The sequence below is a fragment of the Rhinolophus sinicus genome, chromosome 2, assembly GCF_057876585.1.
Source record: "Rhinolophus sinicus isolate RSI-liver-muscle chromosome 2, RSI-T2T, whole genome shotgun sequence".
In the NCBI taxonomy this organism is placed as follows: Eukaryota; Metazoa; Chordata; class Mammalia; order Chiroptera; family Rhinolophidae; genus Rhinolophus; species Rhinolophus sinicus.
Genome location: NC_142502.1, coordinates 107,717,750 through 107,737,813, shown reverse-complemented (window position 1 = coordinate 107,737,813; position 20,064 = coordinate 107,717,750). Strand labels below are relative to the sequence as shown.

The following is a 20,064-nucleotide window of genomic DNA, read 5'->3' as shown; positions in this document are numbered from 1 at the left end:
CTGGTGCCTCGCCCAGCTGGCAGCCCGCCCACTGCTCACACCAGCTGCCGCTGAGGATTCAGGAACCCAGCCCCTCAGCACCCCTTCCCCAGCCCCACCACACACACAGATGAGAGATGGTTTTATGGCAAAATATTTATTGCTGTCATCCCCGTGGTGGACCACTGGGGGTTACGAGGGGTGGAGTTGGTGCATCACAGCATCTTCTGAAATAGGGAGATGGCCTCGTCCATCTTCCTGAGCTCTGCTTCTGTCTGTTGGAGCTGGGGGTGGAACAAAGGGTAGTGAGTGGTGAGGACCCAGTCCTAAGAGAGAAGAATCCCAAATGCCCACTATGGCAGAGGGGTCCGAGTTAGAAAGGCAGGTGAGGAACACAGGCAGGGAGTAGTTAGGGGACTGTGTGTACCTGGCTGGACCAGTCCCCCAAATTCTCAGCAGCCACCCCCCACCCCCAGCAACACCTTTCTCCTCTATTACTGGACTCTTAGGTCCTGCCTTTTCCCGGAGTGGTCAGAACTCAAGGACAAAGGAGCCTCAGAGCCTGGGACCCTGCCCCCACCTGGGGGGCAGAGCACAGAGGTTAGGTACACAGGCTGCTAGGTAGGTATTTAGCCTTCACTGGTAAAATGGTAAGAGTAATACTGCCTGCCCGGAGAGGGCTACCTGGAGAATAGATGGAGTGAGTGACCCCACCTCGCCTCCAAGGCTCTGTAGCTCAGCCAGCATGGCTGTATCTCTAAGTGGTTTACCCACTGCTCCTGCCTAGTGGGGTCCCTGTATGTATGCTGCCTGAGCCCCAGCCCAGGCGGAAGCCAAGTTCTGGCCCATGGCTGCCCAAGGGGTCTGGCTGGGAGGCAGGGGACCTTGCTGTGGGGCCTGGACTGTGCCCCACCCTGCTGCTGCCCACCTGCTCAACTCCATGCCCCTATGGACTACCTGGGGCTGAGCAGCGCAGCTGCAGGGCTGGGTTGAGATGTGGGAAGCAGGGGAAATGCCCGCCCACACCACACACCTTGGCCTCGTCTGCCTCCTGGACTGTGAGGGGCACCTTGGCTGTGTAGCCCGCGGCGGCGCGGCGCTCCTGCAGACGCTGGGCCTGCCGCTGTGCCTCACCACGCTTGGCCTGCAGCTTGCCCAGCTCACGGGCCGGGTCGACCAGCCCCTGAAGCTGCAGGTGGACGGAGCAGCGGTCGGAAGCCAGGGCCACAGCGCAGCCCTGGGGTATGGGAGCCCCCAGAGCCAGGACAGCCACCACACCTGCGCTGGCCAGAGCCTGCACGTAGCCCGACACTGCCGAAGCCAGGGCGCCTGTGGCCTTGTCCGCCACTTCCAGGAAACCTGCAGGGGAGGGAGGAAGGTGAGACCTGGCCCGAAGGAGACAGGAGACGAGGCAGTCGTACTGGGGAGTGGGCCCAGGGACAGTGGGACAGGGAGCACGTGGGGGCCTGAGGCTCACAGTCGGGCCGGATCCGGATGAGGTTGTAGTCAGCACGCAGGGAGCGCACGGCTCGTGTGATGCTCAGGGCCAGCTCCATGGCAGCGTCGGCCTCAGGGTCCTTCCAGGAGCACTGTGGGTGGAGGAAGGGGTAAGGAGGCCGTGGGGTCAGGCTGCAGTCCCCCTCCAGGCCAAAGCCATACCTCTGAAGGCTCTGGGTAGGGGGTAACGCAGAGGCTAGGGGCTGCGTGTGGCACCCGCCGGGGCAGCCTCTGGAACAGCTCCTCGGTCACGAAGGGCATGAAGGGTGACAGCAGCCGCAGGCCAACGTCCAGGCAGGTGTAGAGGGTCTGGCGGGCACACTCAGCAGCCACCTGGTCCACCCCATTCAGCACGGGCTTCAGGCACTCCTAGGGACAGGGAGGCTCAGGGCTCAGGGTGGAAAAGGTCTGGCCTCCAGCCCTCACTGTGCCTGTGACGACTGGGAGAGGGACAGGGAGGCTCAGGGCTCATGGCCGACTGCGGGAAAAGGAAGGCCCAGGGCCCTGCTGCGCCCGCCCCACTCAGCTCCTCTCACCAGGTAGACATCACAGAGCTCGTAGAGCCAGAAGCTGTACTGTGCGGTGGTGACAGCTGGGAAGTCATAGGCCTGGAAACCTTGGTTGCTGAGCCTCACGGCCTCAGTCAGCCGGCTGCGGATCCAGCGGTCCACCAAGCTCTCGTGGCCTCCAGGCTTGGGGGGAGGGGCACATCAGCCAGGGGCCATGGGGGCAAACACCCAGGGGGAGGGAGCCAGACCCCCTAGGGGCAGGAACCATGGGCAAATCTGTATTCCAGAAGCCTGAAGAGTCTGAAGCCACACGTGCCCAATATCTGGTGGGAGGACCCTAATATCCTGGGCTTTCCCTGTAACCCTCTGTCCCTCCCACCTCCCACGTGGAGGCTGCTTGGGGGCAGGGGTGGGGCCTCCTGCCTCAGTGGCTGGAACCCTGACAGCATGGGCTGTGCTTGATGCCAGAGTGGCGGGGTGCAGCCTGGGCGGGTGCCGGCCACCCTGTGCCTACGAGGTCCTCACCTTGGAGGTAGGTGAAGGCACGAAACCCTTCCCAAGACCACGGAGGGCAAACTTAGTGGCGTTCCAGAGCTTGTTGCAGAAGTGGCGGTATCCCAGTATCCGGTTCACGTCCAGGTTGATGTCACGACCTGGGTGCGGGTGAAGTATGCGTCCTCACCACCTCCTTCCCACCATCAGCCAGGGCAGAGGAGGAAGGATGGGGCTGAGAGCGGGGCTGTCCGTACCCTGGGATGTGTAGGCGCACAGTCCAAACCGGAGGGCATCAGTACCGCACTCGGGAATCCCCGCCGGGAAGTCGGCCTTCTGCAGGGAGGAGTCGGAGCGCGAGTCCTGAGCCAGCCCCCTTCCTTCTGCCCGCACCCAGCCCGGGCCCACCCTCTATACCTGCCCTTCTTTAGCCTTCTCCATCTCGCTGGGATCCAGGTTGCTGTTCAGCAACTGGTCGTGGAGGCCCTGAGGATGAGGGGTGTCAGGGGTCCGCAGCCACAGCCCCGCAGCCCTTCCTGGCCTGGCCCGGCACCCAGCCCCACCTGCAGGGAGACTCCGTGGATAACATCGAGGGGGTCAATGACATTGCCCAGAGACTTGCTCATCTTCCGGCCGTGGGCATCTCGCACGATGGCATGGAGGTACACCTGCGAGGCAGGGCAGGCACGGCTGTGAAGCTGCGCCTCCCCGCCCAGACCCCACTGCCCCCCCGGGCCCTGCATCTGGTCTGCCCCACTCTGGACCTCAGGCCCCTCAGTGTCCTGCCAGCCCATTCGGCACCATCATGTGACTTAGAGGCGTCCCCCCTCTGGGAAGCCCAGGAACGGAACCACTGAGCAGATCCCAGGGAGCTTTCAGCCCCCACAGCTGTCCATGGCCCTGCCCTGTGCCCCGTCCATGCTGAGCCTGAGCTTGTGGCACAGGAGGCCATGTGAGGGGGACTGGGGGGGTTTCAGCAGGCCCCCACCTCTCTGAAGGGCAGCCTGCCGGTGAGCTTTAGGCCCAGCATGACCATCCTGGCCACCCAGAAGAAGAGGATGTCATGGCCCGTCTCCAGCAGCGTCCCCGGGTAGAACACACTCAGATCTTCTGACTGGGGGCAGAACACGGCATGTGAGGGAGCCAAGCACCCACCTCCAAGACTTCCACCCCACTAGGGCTGGCCTCAGGGACGTACCTGGTTGGGCCAGCCCAGGATGGAGAAGGGGAAGAGGCCAGAGGAGAACCAGGTATCCAAAACGTCCTCATCTGAGGAAAGCCAAAGGTTGGCGGTTAAGGGGGCAGAGGTGGGGATCAGAGCCCAGCTCTGCCCCTGACCCCCGAGGCCCCGCCTTGCCTTGCTGGAGACTGATCTTGTCAGGGGACACACCAAACTCCTTGGCTGCCTTCTCACGGGCCTCGGCCTCGCTGCGCCCACTCACCCAGTACCGCCCGTCGGGGTCCTGCCACAGGTGGAGTGAGTACCCAAGGGGCACACTGACCCCGCCCCCCACCAAGGACCCAGCACAGCTGCAGCTCCCCCACATGCGCCAGTATCGGGCTCTGGCCCAGTTCTCACCTCCCCTGGAGGTATGGCTGGGTCGTGGACAGTGATGAAGTAGGCTGGGATGCGATGGCCCCACCATAGCTGCCGGGAGATGCACCAGTCCCTGCAAAAGGCAAGGGGAAAAGGGGTCAGGGGGGAGGGAAGTGCCCTGGCCTGTGCCCGGCTCAGCCCCCAGCCACCTGCCCCTAACGCACCGGATATTGTCCATCCAGGCATGCCAAGTCCGCTGATGGGCCTCAGGCAGGATTCGGAGGTCACCCCGAGTCACAGCAGCACTGGCGGCCTGGGCCATCTCCCCACAGCGCACGTACCATTGTGGCCGCAGCAGAGGTTCCACCACGTCCTTGGACCGGCTGCAGGGTCACAAAGGTGGGGAGGTTGGATGGGGAGCACCCTGAGCAGCCCCTCCCCCCTCTCTGGCCCCCACCCTCACTTGCAAAGCGGCACCACCATGGGGTTGTCCTCGATGCCACGGAACAGTCCCCGCTCCTTCAGCGCCACCAGCACCGCCTTCCTGGCCTCAAACCTGGGCAGGCCCTGGGGGGAGACATGCCTCATTGTGGCCGTGCCTAGGTACCCCGCTGTCTCCAGAACGGTACTCACACCCAGGCTGTCTCACCAGAAAAGGCGGGGGCACATTGACGAGGGCCCCTCGGGCGTCCATGATGCTGATGGCCTCCAGCCCGTGCCTCTGCCCCACTTCATAGTCATTCTGGTCATGTGCTGGGGTGATCTTCACAGCACCTGGGGTGTATGTGGGGGTGCCAGGGCCACGAGGGAGGGACTCAGTAGACTCCCTTCTCACATGCACATAGCTCCCAGACCACCTGTCCCCCACTTCCCTAAGACAGGCCTCTGAGAACTAGCCCAAGTCCTCCCTTTCCCAGGGATGCTCCCTTTCTTTTCCTTGAGAGGGAAGATGGACAGTGGGGTGTGGCTCGTGGGCTCCTTCCTCTCCCACAGGAGGACAGGCCCTTGCTCACCTGTGCCAAACTCCATGTCCACGAAATCATCAAAGAGGATGGGCAGACTCCGAGACAGGAACGGGTGGGTCACGCTCTTCCCCTTCAGGTGCTGAGAGCAGAGGGAGACCTCAAAAGTGCACGAAGGGCTGGCCCCAACTCCCTCCTACCCAGGGCCCGGACTGTCCCAACACCCAAGTTCCCTCTTCAGGGCTCGAAAGGAGCCCCAAGATGAGTTTCTAACCCAATTTTTCTCTCTTCAGCTAGGGCTCAGTGCCCATGTCCCCGCCACAGTGTGGGGGCCCCTTTTCAGCCAGCATTCTTCCTCCACCTGGTATCTGGGATCTTTGGGGTGCACAGCTACGGCCACATCTCCCAGCATTGTCTCGATCCGTGTTGTTGCCACCACCACCTCCTCATCGCTCTCTGGGGTGACAGGAGACCTTGTGATCTCAGAGCTTGCCCCTTCCCACTGCACCCCCAGCCCAGGATCCTGGTGTCGCTGGCTCCTACCTGAGCCTTGGACCTTGTAGGCAAAGGAGATTAGGACCCCGAACTCCACCTTCTCCTTGTAGCCAGGCACTGGGAGCAGGGTGCGGCCCGTCAGCTCCTTCTTATCCACCTGTGAAATGGGTATGAGGAAAAGTGGCCCAGGGACTGGGGCTGGGGTGCAGCTAAAGAGAGCCTGGGGCAGGACATACCTCAATGTCGGAGATGGCCGAGTTGAGGGTGCAGGACCAGTTGACAAGGCGGGTACTGCGGTAGATGACGCCTTCCTCATGGAGCCGGACAAAGGCCTCTGTCACAGCTGTTGACAGTTTCTAGGGTAGAGCGGGGAAGTCAGAGATGGGCCTAGGTGCACAGGCAGACTTTCCATCACAGCAAGTCCAGTGAGACTGGCCTGCCCAGAGTCCCACTGCCCAGCACCCAGACCCCTTTGAGGGGTGGAAGGGAGAAATACTTTCCATGAAGGGGAGAGGGGACTCTGGGAACACAAGGCAGGCAACAAGCCTGGTGATACTGGAGATGGCAGGAGAGCCACTCAGCTGGGGACAGATGCTAGTGCAGAGAATCCTGGGAGTTCAGGCTCCATGGGAAGGTGAAGCCCCACCATGTGCCTCTTGGAGCAGTATGAGCTCCCAGAGCGGGCGAGAAGGAACGCAAAGGGCCATGACATGGCGTTTGTAGCTGAGCCGTTAGTGATTTCCTACGAGTGGGCTCACTTCCTGGGGGAGGACACAGCACATGCTCTCGTCTGTGGGTGCCCCACTCTGGGGAGCCTCCCCGTTCCTACTCACAGGGTCCATGGTGAAACAGGCTCGATCCCAGTCTAAGGAGCTGCCGAGCTTCTTCAGCTGGTGGTAAATCCGGTCACCTTTTCTGGAAGTGGACACATAGGCGGGGTCAGCACTCATGCCTGGGCCGGACAGACATCTAATGGCTGCTGGAGCCATGTGGGGCTCACTCATCCTCTCAGATTGACCTGGGCCCTGAAGCCACTGACCCTCAGCTTCTGTAAGAGGGCTTGTGCCTGCAGCTAGGGTCGCAGATGACAGAGGTCTGGATAGGGGACAGGGAGGCAGGGCTGCTGTACACTCACTCCTCCTTCCACTTCCAGACCTCCCGTAGAAAGGCCTCGCGGCCCAGCTGGTGCCGGTTTAGGCCCTGCTCTCGCCAGAGCTTCTTCTCCACCACCACCTGGGTGGCAATGCCTGCGTGGTCACAGCCAGGGTTCCACAGGGTAGTCTCCCCGCGCATGCGGTGCCTGTGGGAGGAGCACAGAGGACCGGAGGTGAGTGGTCCGGTAAAGCCTGGCACCAAAGGAAAAAGAGGCTTCTGGGTAGGGAGTCAATGGACTCAGGAAAGAAAGGGGCGGTGGAGAGGGACCCCCGATTCTAAAATTACAGTCAGGGGGAGGAGATGTACAAGGACAGCCAAAGAACAGGCTCTTGTCCAACTAAATAACAAAATATATCAGGAAGTTATGATTATTAAAGCAGTAAGTTATGACACAGGGAAAAGTTACAGACTAAGGAAACAAAACAGTGACTAGAAACAGATCCAAGCCAATTTAGTGTCATTTCGTATCAGTAGGGAAGGGAAAACTAGTCAAAAAAATTTGTTGAGACAACTAGCTACATAGTTGGGAAAAAACCTCCATACTTCCCAATAGTCTCAAAAATGAATTCTAGTCAGATTAAAGAACTCAACATAAAAAAACACTACGAAAAAGCTTTAGAAAATGACATAGTTTTCAAAAAACAAAGCAATAACACAGGTGAACATGCGTATTACGTTGAGACAGGAGAGGCCATTTCTAACAAGACACACGAGATGAAGCACGTCGGTGAGACGACTAGAGCAAAACGTAAAACTTCAGACCATCAGCAGCCCTCAGTGAAGTTAAAGCGAGGGATAGACTATTATGGAGAAAATGACTGGAAGCTAGTCATGTTTTAGGGAATTAATCAGGAGATGAATTAGAGAGTAAAATCATGGTCTTCAGCTACTGTAATGACAGAGGTACATGCAGACTCTGCAGCCCTACGCTGGCACCCCACCACATGGCACACGAAGCGTTAAGCTCTCGTGTCCCAGTAGAAGGACTACCTGCGTTACGGTGGGGGAGCAGAGATTACTAGAGAAACTCAATCACAATGCATTCACACATTATTTTCAATGCCTCATCAAACTGTATTACATTCATTATTTTATGGTCTGTTTGTCCCCACTATATTCAGATCTCCCTAGGGACAGGACTGTAGCAACTCTGTGCTCTTGCAGATAACTGATACTCAGAAATTTTGTTTCTGTGCCATAATGGATATGAACATTTTCTGAACTTCAACGTGTTGTTAGATAGCGCTATTAAAGAAATTAAGCATAAGAAAGGAAGACAATAATATCTTTTCACTAAAAGCATCTGTTGGGGATCACATAAAATTGGCAAAAAAAAATAAATCAATGTCATGGATATTTGTAGAACAACACCCTATTTTCTGCTGGAGGAAGAAAAAAATATAGTTCTAAAACTCACTTTTATTTCATTTTTATAATGTCTCGTTGGTGGAAATATTTAAGGCTGTATTTCATGTTATTTTTTGTTCTAAAATATTGAGATAAATCTACTCCATTTAAGTAACATCTAACATTTTATTTAAATCACGTTCATTACAAAAAAAAATGTTGCTACCCTAAGAGTTTTATAAGAGTGTTGATTCTATCTCATGTAAATAAGTTGGCAGTTATATGAGTATATTATATATATTGAATACAACTCCATTTTTCCAGCTCTCAATTCCTTGCAAAATGCTAAAGCTGACATTATGACCCCAGTGCCCAGAGCAGAGCTGGCACATAATGATGTCCTGTAAATATTTCTTGACCAAATTAATTTAGTAAGTAGGACACTATAGAAAAACTTCTCAAAATTTGAAATATAATAGATAATCCTGGTTTCCAAAAATAAAAAGTTTTAAAATACTTTTTAAAGGAATTTGTCACCTAGAATATTAGACTTTATATCTGTTAACTAATTAAAATATTAACAGTGGGGCAGGTTAGATGGGGAAAGCCAAGCGCTAGAGCAGGAGAAAACATTTATAATATACGACAAACAAAAAAACAATACCCAGAATACGTAAAAAAAGTCTTCCAACAAGCCACAAAAGAAAAAAACAACAAAGAATCAATAGAAAGATGGACAAACAATCGGTATGTACAGATAGATCACATAAGGGGAAACCAGACTGGCCCAGAAACAGAAAGAGGCAGAGCCTCACTGGTAATCAGAAATTACACTGGTGCCATTTTCTTGCCCATCAGGTTGGGAAATGAAGACCCATAATATCCAGAGTTGCAAGGGCAGGGGAAACGAATACCCTCACATTCACAGAGGTATAAATCGGTAAAGCCGTTTTGTAGGGCAACTTGGCACCCTCATTTGTACTTAATACTGGTGTGCCCATCCGACCTAGCAGTTTCACTTCCTGCTAACTACACCAGAGAAATCCTTCCACATGTGCTTGAGAAAGCATGTGCAGGAATGTGCATTCTAGCAAGGCTTTCAACAGAGAAAAATTAGGAACAACCATTAATAAAAACGTGACCCTGTTATGGTATAGTCACACTATCGAATACTACAGAGAAATGAGAGAGAATGAAGTCAGTCTATATATAAGGATAAGGAAAGCTCTCTAAGAGAAACTGTTAAGTGGAAGAAGACATTTGAAGAATAACATATTTGGTGTGAGCCCTTTATGTTAGAGGATAGAAAAGAAAACCATGAATTTCTATGTGAATATGTAAGTAAATAGATGGAAAGATCTGGAAAGATCCACATCAAAGTGATAATGAAGGCTAAGTCTTGGGAGGGAGTAGGTCTGGAGGGAGGATTTCAAAGAGACTTGAAGTTTTCAATTTCTTACAACAAGAATATTTCACGTATTTCTTGTTAAATTCAAAATAATCTTATTTCTAGTAGCAAGACAAGGGAGAGAAGGGAGTCTGCAAGTGGGGGTGTTGGTTACCTGACTAGTGGAGGATGCTAAGTGATCAGATGGGAGTGACGCACAGAGAAGCACCACCAGGGGGTAGAGCTGAGCGCCAATATGGAAGGAGAGAGGCAGGAGGGCCCCAGTCAGGGAAGAGAAGAAAGCAGAGAGAACCAGAGGAGAAGACAGGAGCTCACCATCGGGTCAGGGAGTCCTGGATGGCGTTGGTGAGCGCGTGGCCCAGGTGCAGGGAGCCTGTCACGTTGGGGGGTGGGATGCACATCATGAAGACGCCCCTGGGATTTGGTGCTGACAAGCTGGAACGCTATGGGCGAGGAAGGATTGGCACGTGCTAAGGCCTCATGTCACCTCTCCCAGCCCCCTCCCAGGCAATGTGTCCTTCAGCCCTGCCCTTCCCTGCCTCCTCCCCTCCAGGCCCGGGGCGGCAGTGCCCACTCACTCCATACTCTGGCTTGAAGAAGCCCTGCTGCTCCCACCAAGGGTACCAGGCTGCCTCCACGTACTGAGGGCTGTAGGAGTCAGGCATGGTGCCACTGACATCTGGGGGAGAGGAAGGGAGGGGTTAGTGTGGAGGCTGGGAACAACTGGGAAGGGGACGATGGGCCAGCAGAGAAGGACCTGGCCTCTGTTCCTCACATCACAGGACAGGAATTGGGAGGCTCTGCAAATCTTCACCAAACAAAGTGGTGGGAGCAAGGACAAAGCAGGAAGGGGTATAAACAAGCAGCAGTAGCTGAGGAGGGTTGTGGTGAAGAGTGCGGGTTCCTTCCCTCTCCTAGTACCTTTCTTTTCCCCAGGTGGGGTTGGGAGGTCATAGGTAATGACTCCAGGATCCCGTTTCTCCCTTTTCTCTGGTTTTGGTTTCTTCTGCTTGGGAGGGAAAGGATATAGGTACAGGTATCAGCCACCCCACCATGGCACCAATCTCCTATCCAGCCCCACCCATAACCTCTCACCTCCCCTGGGGGTGGCTGCTGCTGTTGCATCTTCTGCTTCTGCTGGAATTTCTCTAGTTTCTCCCGTTTCTTTGCCTCTTTCTTGAGTTGAGCAGCTGTCTTTGGGGGTGCAGTGACCTCAGGGCCTGGTAAGAGGCAGACAAATGCAGACTTAGCCTGCTGCGGGCCCTCTGTAAACAGTGCTGTCTCAGATGGGCTATTTCAGCATGGCTCCTCGGTGCTGACTCCCACCTTACCCTCCCGCAGGCCCCTGCCCCAGTGATTCTGTCATTTCTATGAGAAAAAGTAAGCTGCAAGGAAGACCCCGAGGAAACCCTTCCCTCCTCACCTGGCTGTTGGGAAAGAGGTCTGGCCCCTGAGTACAGAACCACCTCTCCCAGCACGGCCCGGAATTCTGGCTGCTGGACACATGTGATAAACCAGCGAGTGACATTACCCCAGATTCGGCGGGCAGAGGCGTCCAGGACCTGGGATGGGATAAATAAATGGACTACCCTTAGTTACCGTATGGTGAGGTTTGAGGGGAGCTGCCCTCATCCTTCCCCAGGACCTAGTGACTCACATATCGGAAAGGCAGCAGCAAGGCTGTGACAGCCGCCAGGTCAGCCAGAGTGGGGGCCTCCCCGGCCAGGTAGGTGTGCAGCCGAAGCCACTCTTCCAAGGGGCTCAGGGCCCGTCCCAGGGCCCCCAGTGCAGCCTAGCAGGAAGGGGAAGGGATATGAGACAAGGCTTGGCCTCCTTTCACTCCCACGGATCATGACCTCTGAGGCCAGTTTCACCTTCACTGAAATGGCCATAAATAAAAATACTTCCCATTCATTCAGTAAATTCCTACTGAACACTTACTGTGTGTCAGATGCAATATATTAAGTACAGGAAGTTAGAGTAAAGATTACATGAGGCAACACAATAATTGTTTCAACAAATATTTATTAGGCACCTACTACATGCCAGGTACTTCTCTAAGGAATGACAAGAGAACTTGAACAGATGGAACACCTGACCTGCTGGTTTATATTCTAATGAGGGAGACAATAAATGAGCAAGTATATAACACATTACCCTATTTTTCTCCTTAAGTGCTATGAAGAAAAACAAATCAGGCTGAGGGGGACAGGGAATTCTAAAACAGGGACCTCTATTTTAGATAGGGTAATCAGGATATGAGGGAGGAAGCCAAGGTCTAAGTCATATTCATTTCAATCATTCATTCATTCATTCGAGAAATACTAAAAGTATCTGCCATGTGCTCAATATTCTGCAAAGAGGCAGTGTAAGAAGGACCCTAGGGAACAGCCCCACTCTGGAAGGCCTTAGTTACAAGCTGGTGTGGGGATTTCTCCTTTCCCTTACTTCCCCTCCTCCTCATTTCATTTCTTCCTCATCTCCTCCCAGCAGCAGCATCTCTCCTGGCCCTACCTGCGCTCTCCTCTCTCCTTCATCCCTACAGCTTTCCCTACAGCTCACAGTAACCTCCATCATCAGTTTCAGACTCATCAAACTTTTACGCAAGACGTTAAAGTGACTGGCACTAGACTATGTGCTCTGCACACATCTGTTCATCTTCTCATGCCCTTAACACGTTCCTCAACATGAAAACTAAACTTCTCATAGACATTAGAGAGACCAAGGCTCAGAGATGTTACCATGCCAGGTGGCAATCTGAAATCTGACCACTCTTTTTCCACATCTGACATGCTATCTTCCTGTCCCATTATCCATTCCAATTCTTGCTTCCAAAATTTTTCTGAATTTCCCCTCCCCCTCTTCTCCCCACTCACCTGGGGGTCCTGGACTGAGCTGCGGAGTCCCAAGGCAGGCAGCGTTGCCCCACAGGCAGCTGGTATTAGCTCCGTATCGGCGTAACTGACCCACTGTTGGACCACAACGGCTGCCCGGCTGCCCCCAGGCCCCCCCAGGCCTGCTGGCCACAGCAGCTGGGCCACAGCCGTGGCCCCCCACACCCAGAGCCCACCGGGCCCCTGCTCCAGGGCGGGCAGACGCGGTGGGGGAAAGGGAGTCCTGCTCGTCGGAGGCGGCTGGAGACAGATGCGGGGGTGAGCCCCTCCCCAGCCGGGACCCTCCCCAGCCTCCCCGTAGCGCGCAGCTATGAGAGCTCGGAGGCTGGGGAAGGCGTCGGGGTGAGGCGAGACATAGAGGATGGACATGGTTATGCAGGGGTCGAGCCAGATGTAAAAGACCTAAGGAGAAAAAGAGACGGGGAAGACTGAAGAACCAGAGGAGTCTTTGAGGAGAGAGAGGACCCTCATGGGGCTCCTCTACCGCAGGCGCACGAGGCCCCCAGGAATGGAGGTCTGATCCGGTCTCAAGAGCCGAGGGCCCGGCTCTCGGAGTGGCAGTGACAGTGGGGTACTCGGGGATTGTGGAAAGCTCCGAGGAGGCCCTCGGCGTCCGGTAGAACGCAGGTTCGGCAGGTACGTACTGGAGGGACGAGATCAGACGGAGCCGGACAGCCACCTCACATCCGGGAGCCAGCCGAAGCTGGACCGGCCCAGCGGCCGGGGCCGAGGTAGCGGGCGGCCGGGACGGTGAGCGGTTCTCCCGGCGACTCTAGCGTCCTGCGACCGCCGCCCGGGCCGTCGGCGCCCACGTGTTGTCCCCTTTGTGACAGCGAGCGTTTCCGGGCCCGCGGGTCCTGGCGCGGGCGGCCGTGTCCCGCCTGCAGGTGCAGCCGCCACCCTGCACGACACTGGCTGGGGGTGTGCGCCGCCTTCCGCGAGCTGCGCTCAGGTGCAAGGGCGCGGGGCGCGGGCACAGAACGAGGACGCCCCCGCACCGCGCTCCCGTCAGGCGCCGCCGCGGGCAGCCCGCACGGGGCCTCGTGAGGGACAGCAGCCCCCAGCGGGTAGCGGTGGAAACGGCCCGGAGAGAGTGCTGCGGCTCGCGGACCATCCTGGCACAGCACTGGGCGGCCAACTCCAACCTCATTTCCTCCTATTGAGAAGAGGGAGTCACGCCGATGGCCTCTAAGGCCCCTTAATGAAGAGCTCTCATCTGTAGCGGGAATGAGCGAATGAAGACTTAATTCCCACTCAACTCTCCACAATAAAAATTGTCACTTGTTTGTAATTATCTGCTGTATTCAGGGTGTACTGATTTGGCTGGGTTGCAGAAGAAATCCAGCATCAAATGCATTCTGGTGTCTCATTTAACACTCACATTACAAAAGGATAGCAAGCACTCCGGTAGGTATAGTATGAGCAAAAAGCCATGTAGGTAGGAGCATGTTCAGGAAACATGGTGTAGCCAACTTGAGGTATTATAGTTTATACCAAGAAGAGTGGCACATAATGCTGGGGAGCTGGGTTGGATTCTTGGCTGGGGTAATGAAGAGTAGCAGGGCTTGAGTTCAACATGCTTTTCCCACCCTCCAACCTCCTTCCCAAAACACACACACAACCAGAATTCAAATTTGCATCATAAATTTTATTCCCGATGCGGGACAGATTCCTTCCACCTCCAAAATGAATCACATGCTGCCCTGGAGAGGTCTAGGAGATTCTCCCACCATCTCCAGGGAAGGAGTAAGAAAGGCAGGTACTGGTGACAAGGAAGGCTTTGCAAACTACTTATCCACGCCTTCTCAACAGAGGATAGCTGCTCCCCACTATTAGTTCTCTCATCCCCTTATTCTTTAAAAAAAAAAAAAAAAAAAGTGCCTTCACTATTAAAAAAAACCCACAACACCTAAAGTATGGGGGGAGGGGTCCTGGGCTGGGACATGAGGTCAAGGTTCGCCAACTGAAGAGGGAAGGGGAGCAGAAGAGCCATCACTGTTTCTGCTGCAAGGCCTCCTTCCTTGCTGCGTCCTGTAGCAACTGCGTGTCGACCTCATCTGCTGGCAACTGCACATAGCGGACCACTGAGCCCCGGATGAAGCAGTTCTTCACTGATAACTAGACAAAGTTAGGCAAATGTGAAAACACCCTTAAAAATGTTCTTTCCCTACCCAGGGGCCTCCTGCTTTTAGAGGTGTTTCCTCTTTTCCACCATCCCCAAACTCACCATGTGAGGGTATTTCTCAGGGTCTGTGACACTAATGTCAGTTAATTTGATGTTGAGATACTAAAAAAAGATGAACACCATCATTAGCCCTAGAGACAAGATCCAAGTACCCAGCCCTTAAGCTCCACCCCCTCCTTCCCTAAGGCTGGATTCTGGTCTCTTGCTCTGTCTCACCTGATCCACAGAATGGAGGGTTCCACAGATGCTGTCAGGGGCAGAGGGAAGGAAGAACCAAGTTAGTTTACACCAAAGTCAACACAGAGGTGACTTCAGAACTAAGAACACGCTTGGGGGAAGTCAAGGACTTGAGGAAGCCAGAATAGGTGGAACCAAAAGGGGGCATTCCTAAGCTCTAGAGTAGGAAAGACAGTGCTTCAAGAGCGCTGTTATTTTAGACTGCACATCTCCTCTCTCTAAACAAGGGGTGTCCAAACTTTTTTCAACGGTTTTCACCAAGGGCCATATGCGGTAAAATACACAAACAGCCGGGCCACTCACTCGAGGAGAAGTACGTATTGCCTCACCTGGTTTATTTAAGTAAACAATATATTTTTGGAATTTGCTGCTGGCCAATAAACAATGGATCATGGGCCAATAAACAATGGATCGTGGGCCGCAGTTTGGACACCCCTGCTCTAAACCAACCCACCCTTAATAGCTACCATTAAAAAACTGTTATGGGCAGCCGGGTGGTTAGTTGGTTAGAGCGCAAGCTCTCAAATACAAGGTTGGCAGTTCCCGGCATGGGATGGTGGGCCGCTCCCTGAAACTAAAGATTGAAAATGGCAACTGGACTTGGAGCTGAGCTGCACCCTCCACAACTAGATTGAAGGACAATGACTTGGAGCTGATGGGCCCTGGAGAAACACACTGTTCCCCAATAGTCCCCAATAAAAACATTAAAAAAAACAAAAAACTGTTATGCACTAGACTTGTATTTCACCTATATTCTGCATAGACATTTGTAATTTTTATAGCCACTTTATACTCTTATAGCTACTTTACAAAGTAGCTATTACCATCCAGGGGCTCAGAGAGGTTGTGTTACCTGCCCAAGCTTAAAACAAATAAACAGGGACTCAGTCCACATTTGTCTGACCCCCAGAACCACTGACTATTTTCAAATATTTATTGCTTTGGAACCAGAGCCCCATCTGTAAAATAAAGTAGCTAGCATTGTTCTTGATGATGAAGGCATAAGGGACATTGTATCCCTTCCTGGATCCTTGAGACCCTGAAATATTGAGCAATGTTATCAAAACACCAGTGCTCCAAGCCCTGCTACCTCTCTTCCCCAACTCTTTAATTTCTGTCAGTGGCTTCACCACTGTCTCACAACCTCAAATTCCATGAGTGTTCTCTACCCTCCATGCCCCATGAATCCCCAGTTTGCTGATGCCTTTCTAATATTTCTATAATTGTCTTTCCAGTTTTGACTTCTACAAACCAAGGTCTTATTACTTTACATCTCAATCCAGGCCACCCTCCAACCTGGTCACCCTCATCCTAACCGTCCTGCATGTCTTCACCAGATTCGAAGTTCCTTAGAACCATGATTCTCAAACACTGATGTGTGTTCAAAGGTTTCAGGAGTCCATGGCAAGACGACATATCAATACATGCTAGTATAGTGTGTGTGGAGTGTATATTTAGTGTGCTAAAGGTTGTCAGTTTTTTTCCTAAAAATAACTTTTTAATTGGTCTTATTTTTTTCTTTTGGTATTAAAAATTTTTAATGAAATTATTATAATAAATGGCAGTTTTTTGTAAATGTCTTATCTTGAAGAAAATAAAGTTGGCAATTCTCTATTGGACCCTAATTTTCCTAAAATTCTAAGTCTTTGAAATCCAGTGTCTGAGACCTACTGCCTCAGTAGTAGTTTCACCATATCCCTGGCTGCTGAAAAGCCTTTGACAGCACCTTACCATCATCTGCAGCAGTAAAATAACTTTCAGGAATTGCATAAGGTGGCATTATCTCATTCATGAATATTTGGCACAAAAATGGTCTGACAACAAGCCTGAAAGAAAGAGCTCTTCTCTCACCCAATGGACTCCCTTCAAATCATACAGTCCTTGCTTTAGGACCTGAAGCTAAAACGTAACAGTTGTTTTTGCAATGTGGAAGGCCCAGGAAGGAGGAAAGAAGGAAATAAAAAACATGTCATCTCAGAGAATTGCATAGGGTTGGTTTTGGCTTCCATACTTGTCTCTCTATATGGCCCGAATCTATGTGTCATCAATACCATATGCGTTGCCAGTGTCATAAATGGAAATCTCTGATCCAAAGAGCAAGTCCCTCTCTTCACCATTCTCTGCCATGTCAAAGTTTCTTCCACTAAGAAGTTATTGCACATAGAAATGTGGAAAACACTGTTGATTCAAACTTTCTAAAGGGCAATCAGGTAATAGATATCAGTATTTTAAATGTACATCTCATTTGAAGGATTTTTTTCTAAAGAATTGGAAACAGCTTAAGTGTCTAACAGCAAGGCCTTGGTTAAATTAGTTCCAGCCAGCTAATAAAGATGCTATTCAGACATAAGAATATTAAAGATCAACTTTATTGACATGGAAAATATCTACAACATCTGTTAAGTGAAAAGAAAGTTTCACAACTGCATAGAGAATATAATCTTGTTTTTAACTTAAAAAAAAAAAGCCAGACAGAAATGGATTTCAGTTCTGGCTGTGTCACTGACTAGTTGCACAGACTTGAGCAAGTTTCTTAACCTATATAAGCTTGTTTCCTCATATATAACACAGCAACAATAGTATATGTCGTATCAGGGTGTTATGAGAATTAAATGAGTTAATACATGTATTCAGAATAGCGCTGGGTCAGTAGAGGGTTCTCAAACATTAGTTACTTTTCTTCCTTTCAGCACACATTTGTTAAGCTCCTACTACATACCAGGCCTCTGTTAGACATCAGGTACACAATGGTGAGCTTAAACATGGTCCTGGCCCTGTAGGGAGGACAGGCCACAAACAGTAAATGTATTTCTCTGAAATCACATTTTGAGAAGCACCTACTAGGGAGAAAATAAGACTCTACGACAGAGGGGTCTATTGGCTAGAAGGACCAGGAAAAGTCTCTCCAAAGATACAGCATTTTAATCCAAGTCCTGAAAGACGGTTAGGAGTAAGGGAGGTAAACGCGGTAAAGACAGAAGGGACCGCATTGGTCTTCTGTTTTATCTTTTATATTTTCTTTAACAAAAGGATTATGCCACATATACTATTCTGCAACAGCTTTCCATATCAATACATCTCATTCCTGTATGACAGCTGTATAATATGGAAGTACCACAATTTCATTAACTCACTCCCTATTGATAGCTATTTGTTTTCAATTTTTGGCTACTGCAAATAAAACTACAAACATCTGTAGATACATCTCTACTTGTGGAACTGATTCTTACATTTCTAGAGGCTGGGTCAAAGGAGTATTAATTTAATTAGAAAAAATAAAAGTATATTTTGTAAAAAATGTTACTGATGCCTAGGCCCTCTGACCTCTCTGTACTTACTCTTCATATATATATTTCTTTGTATTGCTTTCCAACACAAAATACAACTCCCCAGTTAATCTGTCAGCTTAAGGCAGAAGTCATTTATTTCTTCTGTATCTCTCCTACCTTGCTCAGCTCTCAAATAATACTTGTCAAATTAAAGTGGTTCCACTCCCCCTTCAGACATGTTGGAAGAAGTACCTACCTCAGGTCATTCTTGAGTTCCACGACCACATCCTTGCCCACAAGGGACTTGAAAAAGGAATAGAAGAGCTATTGGGTGAGAGAGGGGAAAACCATCATATGAGAAGGGACATGGTAGGAAGGAGTGTCTTTCTGGCACTATTACCAAATACGGGTACTGGGATTCCTGCCACATCTCTGGCAGTTCTCAAAACTTCACACAGAAGAATACTTGGTGACAGGGATGACCGGCTGGAGCCCAAATGATTCTGCATATTTCACTGAGCCCGACATAAAGTCACGAAAAGGCTCTGCCCTGCACCCCTTAGGCTCTCTACTCATCTCTCAATCTGTTACCCGGAATGATATTGTACCTCGGCTCTGTCTTTTTGAAAGAAAGATTTCAGTCAAGAGGCACAGTTTGTGCAGCACAGCACAGCAAGAAGTTTATTAGTAAAACCGAGTACACTCCGAGACATGGAGCAGGCAGACCCAAGAGGGGGAAGCAGTCTCTCCTTACAATGTGTGAGGGTTTTTATCTCTATGGGTAGAATCATCTTCCCCTCCCTCTCTGTCATCTTTCTCTGCTAAGGTGTCCCGTCCTCCCCTCTGGTTCTCAAGCTTGTAACCTATTAATTTCCCATGATTTATTTATCTCATTAAAAATGGTCGTGAAGCAGGATGTACATTCTGATTAAGTGCGATGATTTCTTTCTCTCCAGCATTTTTCCTTCTTCTAACGACATATCGTGCTCTCAATATCCTGCTGAGTACGCAAGGTGTTTGTGCCCCAAGTGAGAGCAGCTGCAAGGCGCCTCCTAACCGGGGCAGTTCCCTTTTTCTCCTGCTCATTTCTACCTTTCTTCCTACCCTATCAAATGCACCACCTTTCCTGGGGTCCTTGCCCACTTCTCCCAGGGAACTGTAGAATGTACATCCCCCTTCTCCACTTCCCCCGCCAAACTCCCGAAGCCTAGTCTCCATCAGGGAAATGCTCCTTGAGGAGCATTTTTCCCTCTCCCGCTGTCCCTGCCAACTCTCCCTCGGTTTTTTCCGCCCTTATAAGAGAAAAAGAAAAAAACCCATGTATTCCCAGGTGTCTCCTCAAAGAACTTGAGGCGCAGGAACTAAGGACGAAGGGAAGCCCGAGACCCAACTCCAGCGAAGAGGGACAAAGCCGGGACCCCCATCCCCACCGTCCAACCCGCCCGTGCTCCCCGAGGGCGCCCTCTTGTGACGTCACGGTACTTACCATGGTGCCGGTGCAGCGCGCTGTCCTGAGGGCCGAGAAGGCGAGGGCCTGCTGCCGCGGAGCGTGAGCCCGCGCGGGGGACGGGGCGAGGTGGGAAGCACCGCCGAAGCTCAGAGTATCGAAGGACAGCGCACCGCGGGCCCCGGGCTCGGGAGAGCGCGCGTGGTAGAGAGGAGCGCACGCTGATGTCGGGGAAGGGGCGGGGCTTCCTGCCCCCCGACTTCCTCCCGGAGCTGCTGGCTCCACGCGCAGGCGCGGCCCCAGTTGATGCCTAAGGGTCAAAGAGACTCCTCACTTTTCGGAGGTTTTGTTCTTTTCTATGACAGTGCAGTCCCCAGCATGATTTGCTCACAACCTACAGACACTTGCTATTGAAAACTGTTGGGGAGTTTGTGAAACCTCATTATGATTTCTACCCTTTTCTATGTATGTTACACTTCCTTAAAAAGTAAAAAACAAAAAAAGAAAAACGTTGAGTCGCGGAGATCAGGAGCCTGAGCACAAATCTTGATTTTATCAAAAGTTCCCTCCCAATAAATATATTTCTCCCAAGGACCTACCCTCAGTCCACATTTCTTACACACTTTTGCCTAGGGCTGTCCTGTGAAGGAC

The 20,064-nt window shown here is 51.8% G+C and overlaps 2 protein-coding genes across 3 annotated transcripts; both read right to left on the bottom strand.

The window, feature by feature from the left end:
* Positions 1-117: 117 nt before the first annotated feature.
* On the bottom strand, positions 118-13,283 carry VARS1 (valyl-tRNA synthetase 1). Of its 2 annotated transcripts, none has more exons than XM_019715540.3 (30): positions 12,920-13,283; positions 12,258-12,677; positions 11,039-11,173; positions 10,805-10,943; positions 10,477-10,601; positions 10,303-10,390; positions 9,960-10,060; positions 9,697-9,824; positions 6,607-6,771; positions 6,305-6,386; positions 5,708-5,827; positions 5,520-5,628; positions 5,338-5,432; positions 5,028-5,118; positions 4,664-4,788; positions 4,478-4,581; positions 4,239-4,397; positions 4,057-4,147; positions 3,835-3,940; positions 3,676-3,746; positions 3,466-3,591; positions 3,041-3,145; positions 2,895-2,963; positions 2,735-2,813; positions 2,511-2,638; positions 2,013-2,168; positions 1,639-1,845; positions 1,457-1,568; positions 1,013-1,338; positions 118-263 (listed from the first exon to the last, which is right to left on the bottom strand). In XM_019715540.3, exons 2-30 carry the CDS (start codon positions 12,642-12,644, stop codon positions 195-197), a joined length of 3,798 nt encoding a protein of 1,265 aa, XP_019571099.3. In that variant the 5' UTR covers positions 12,645-12,677; positions 12,920-13,283; the 3' UTR covers positions 118-194. The 2 variants fall into 2 exon arrangements, with proteins under 2 accessions (XP_019571099.3, XP_019571100.3); XM_019715541.3 differs by having other exon boundaries at positions 10,303-10,387.
* Positions 13,284-13,902: 619 nt separating this feature from the next.
* LSM2 (LSM2 homolog, U6 small nuclear RNA and mRNA degradation associated) lies at positions 13,903-19,680 on the bottom strand. Its single transcript, XM_019715632.3, has 5 exons — positions 19,453-19,680; positions 18,223-18,290; positions 14,677-14,707; positions 14,503-14,562; positions 13,903-14,393 (listed from the first exon to the last, which is right to left on the bottom strand). The coding sequence occupies exons 1-5, from the start codon at positions 19,453-19,455 to the stop codon at positions 14,268-14,270; spliced, it is 288 nt and encodes a 95-aa protein (XP_019571191.1). The 5' UTR covers positions 19,456-19,680; the 3' UTR covers positions 13,903-14,267.
* Positions 19,681-20,064: the final 384 nt, after the last annotated feature.

Excerpts from the sequence above, each read along its gene's own strand:
- VARS1 (XM_019715540.3), bottom strand. The coding sequence starts at position 12,644 with ATGTCCATCCTCTATGTCTCGCCTCACCCCGACGCCTTCCCCAGCCTC. Across the intron at positions 11,174-12,257 it reads GCTCAGTCCAGGACCCCCAG|GCTGCACTGGGGGCCCTGGG; the intron begins GTGAGTGGGGAG and ends CCTTCCTGCTAG. Across the intron at positions 4,582-4,663 it reads ATGTGCCCCCGCCTTTTCTG|GGCCTGCCCAGGTTTGAGGC; the intron begins GTGAGACAGCCT and ends GTCTCCCCCCAG.
- LSM2 (XM_019715632.3), bottom strand. Across the intron at positions 14,708-18,222 it reads GAACTCAAGAATGACCTGAG|CATCTGTGGAACCCTCCATT; the intron begins GTAGGTACTTCT and ends TGCCCCTGACAG. Across the intron at positions 14,563-14,676 it reads CCCTCCATTCTGTGGATCAG|TATCTCAACATCAAATTAAC; the intron begins GTGAGACAGAGC and ends ATCTTTTTTTAG.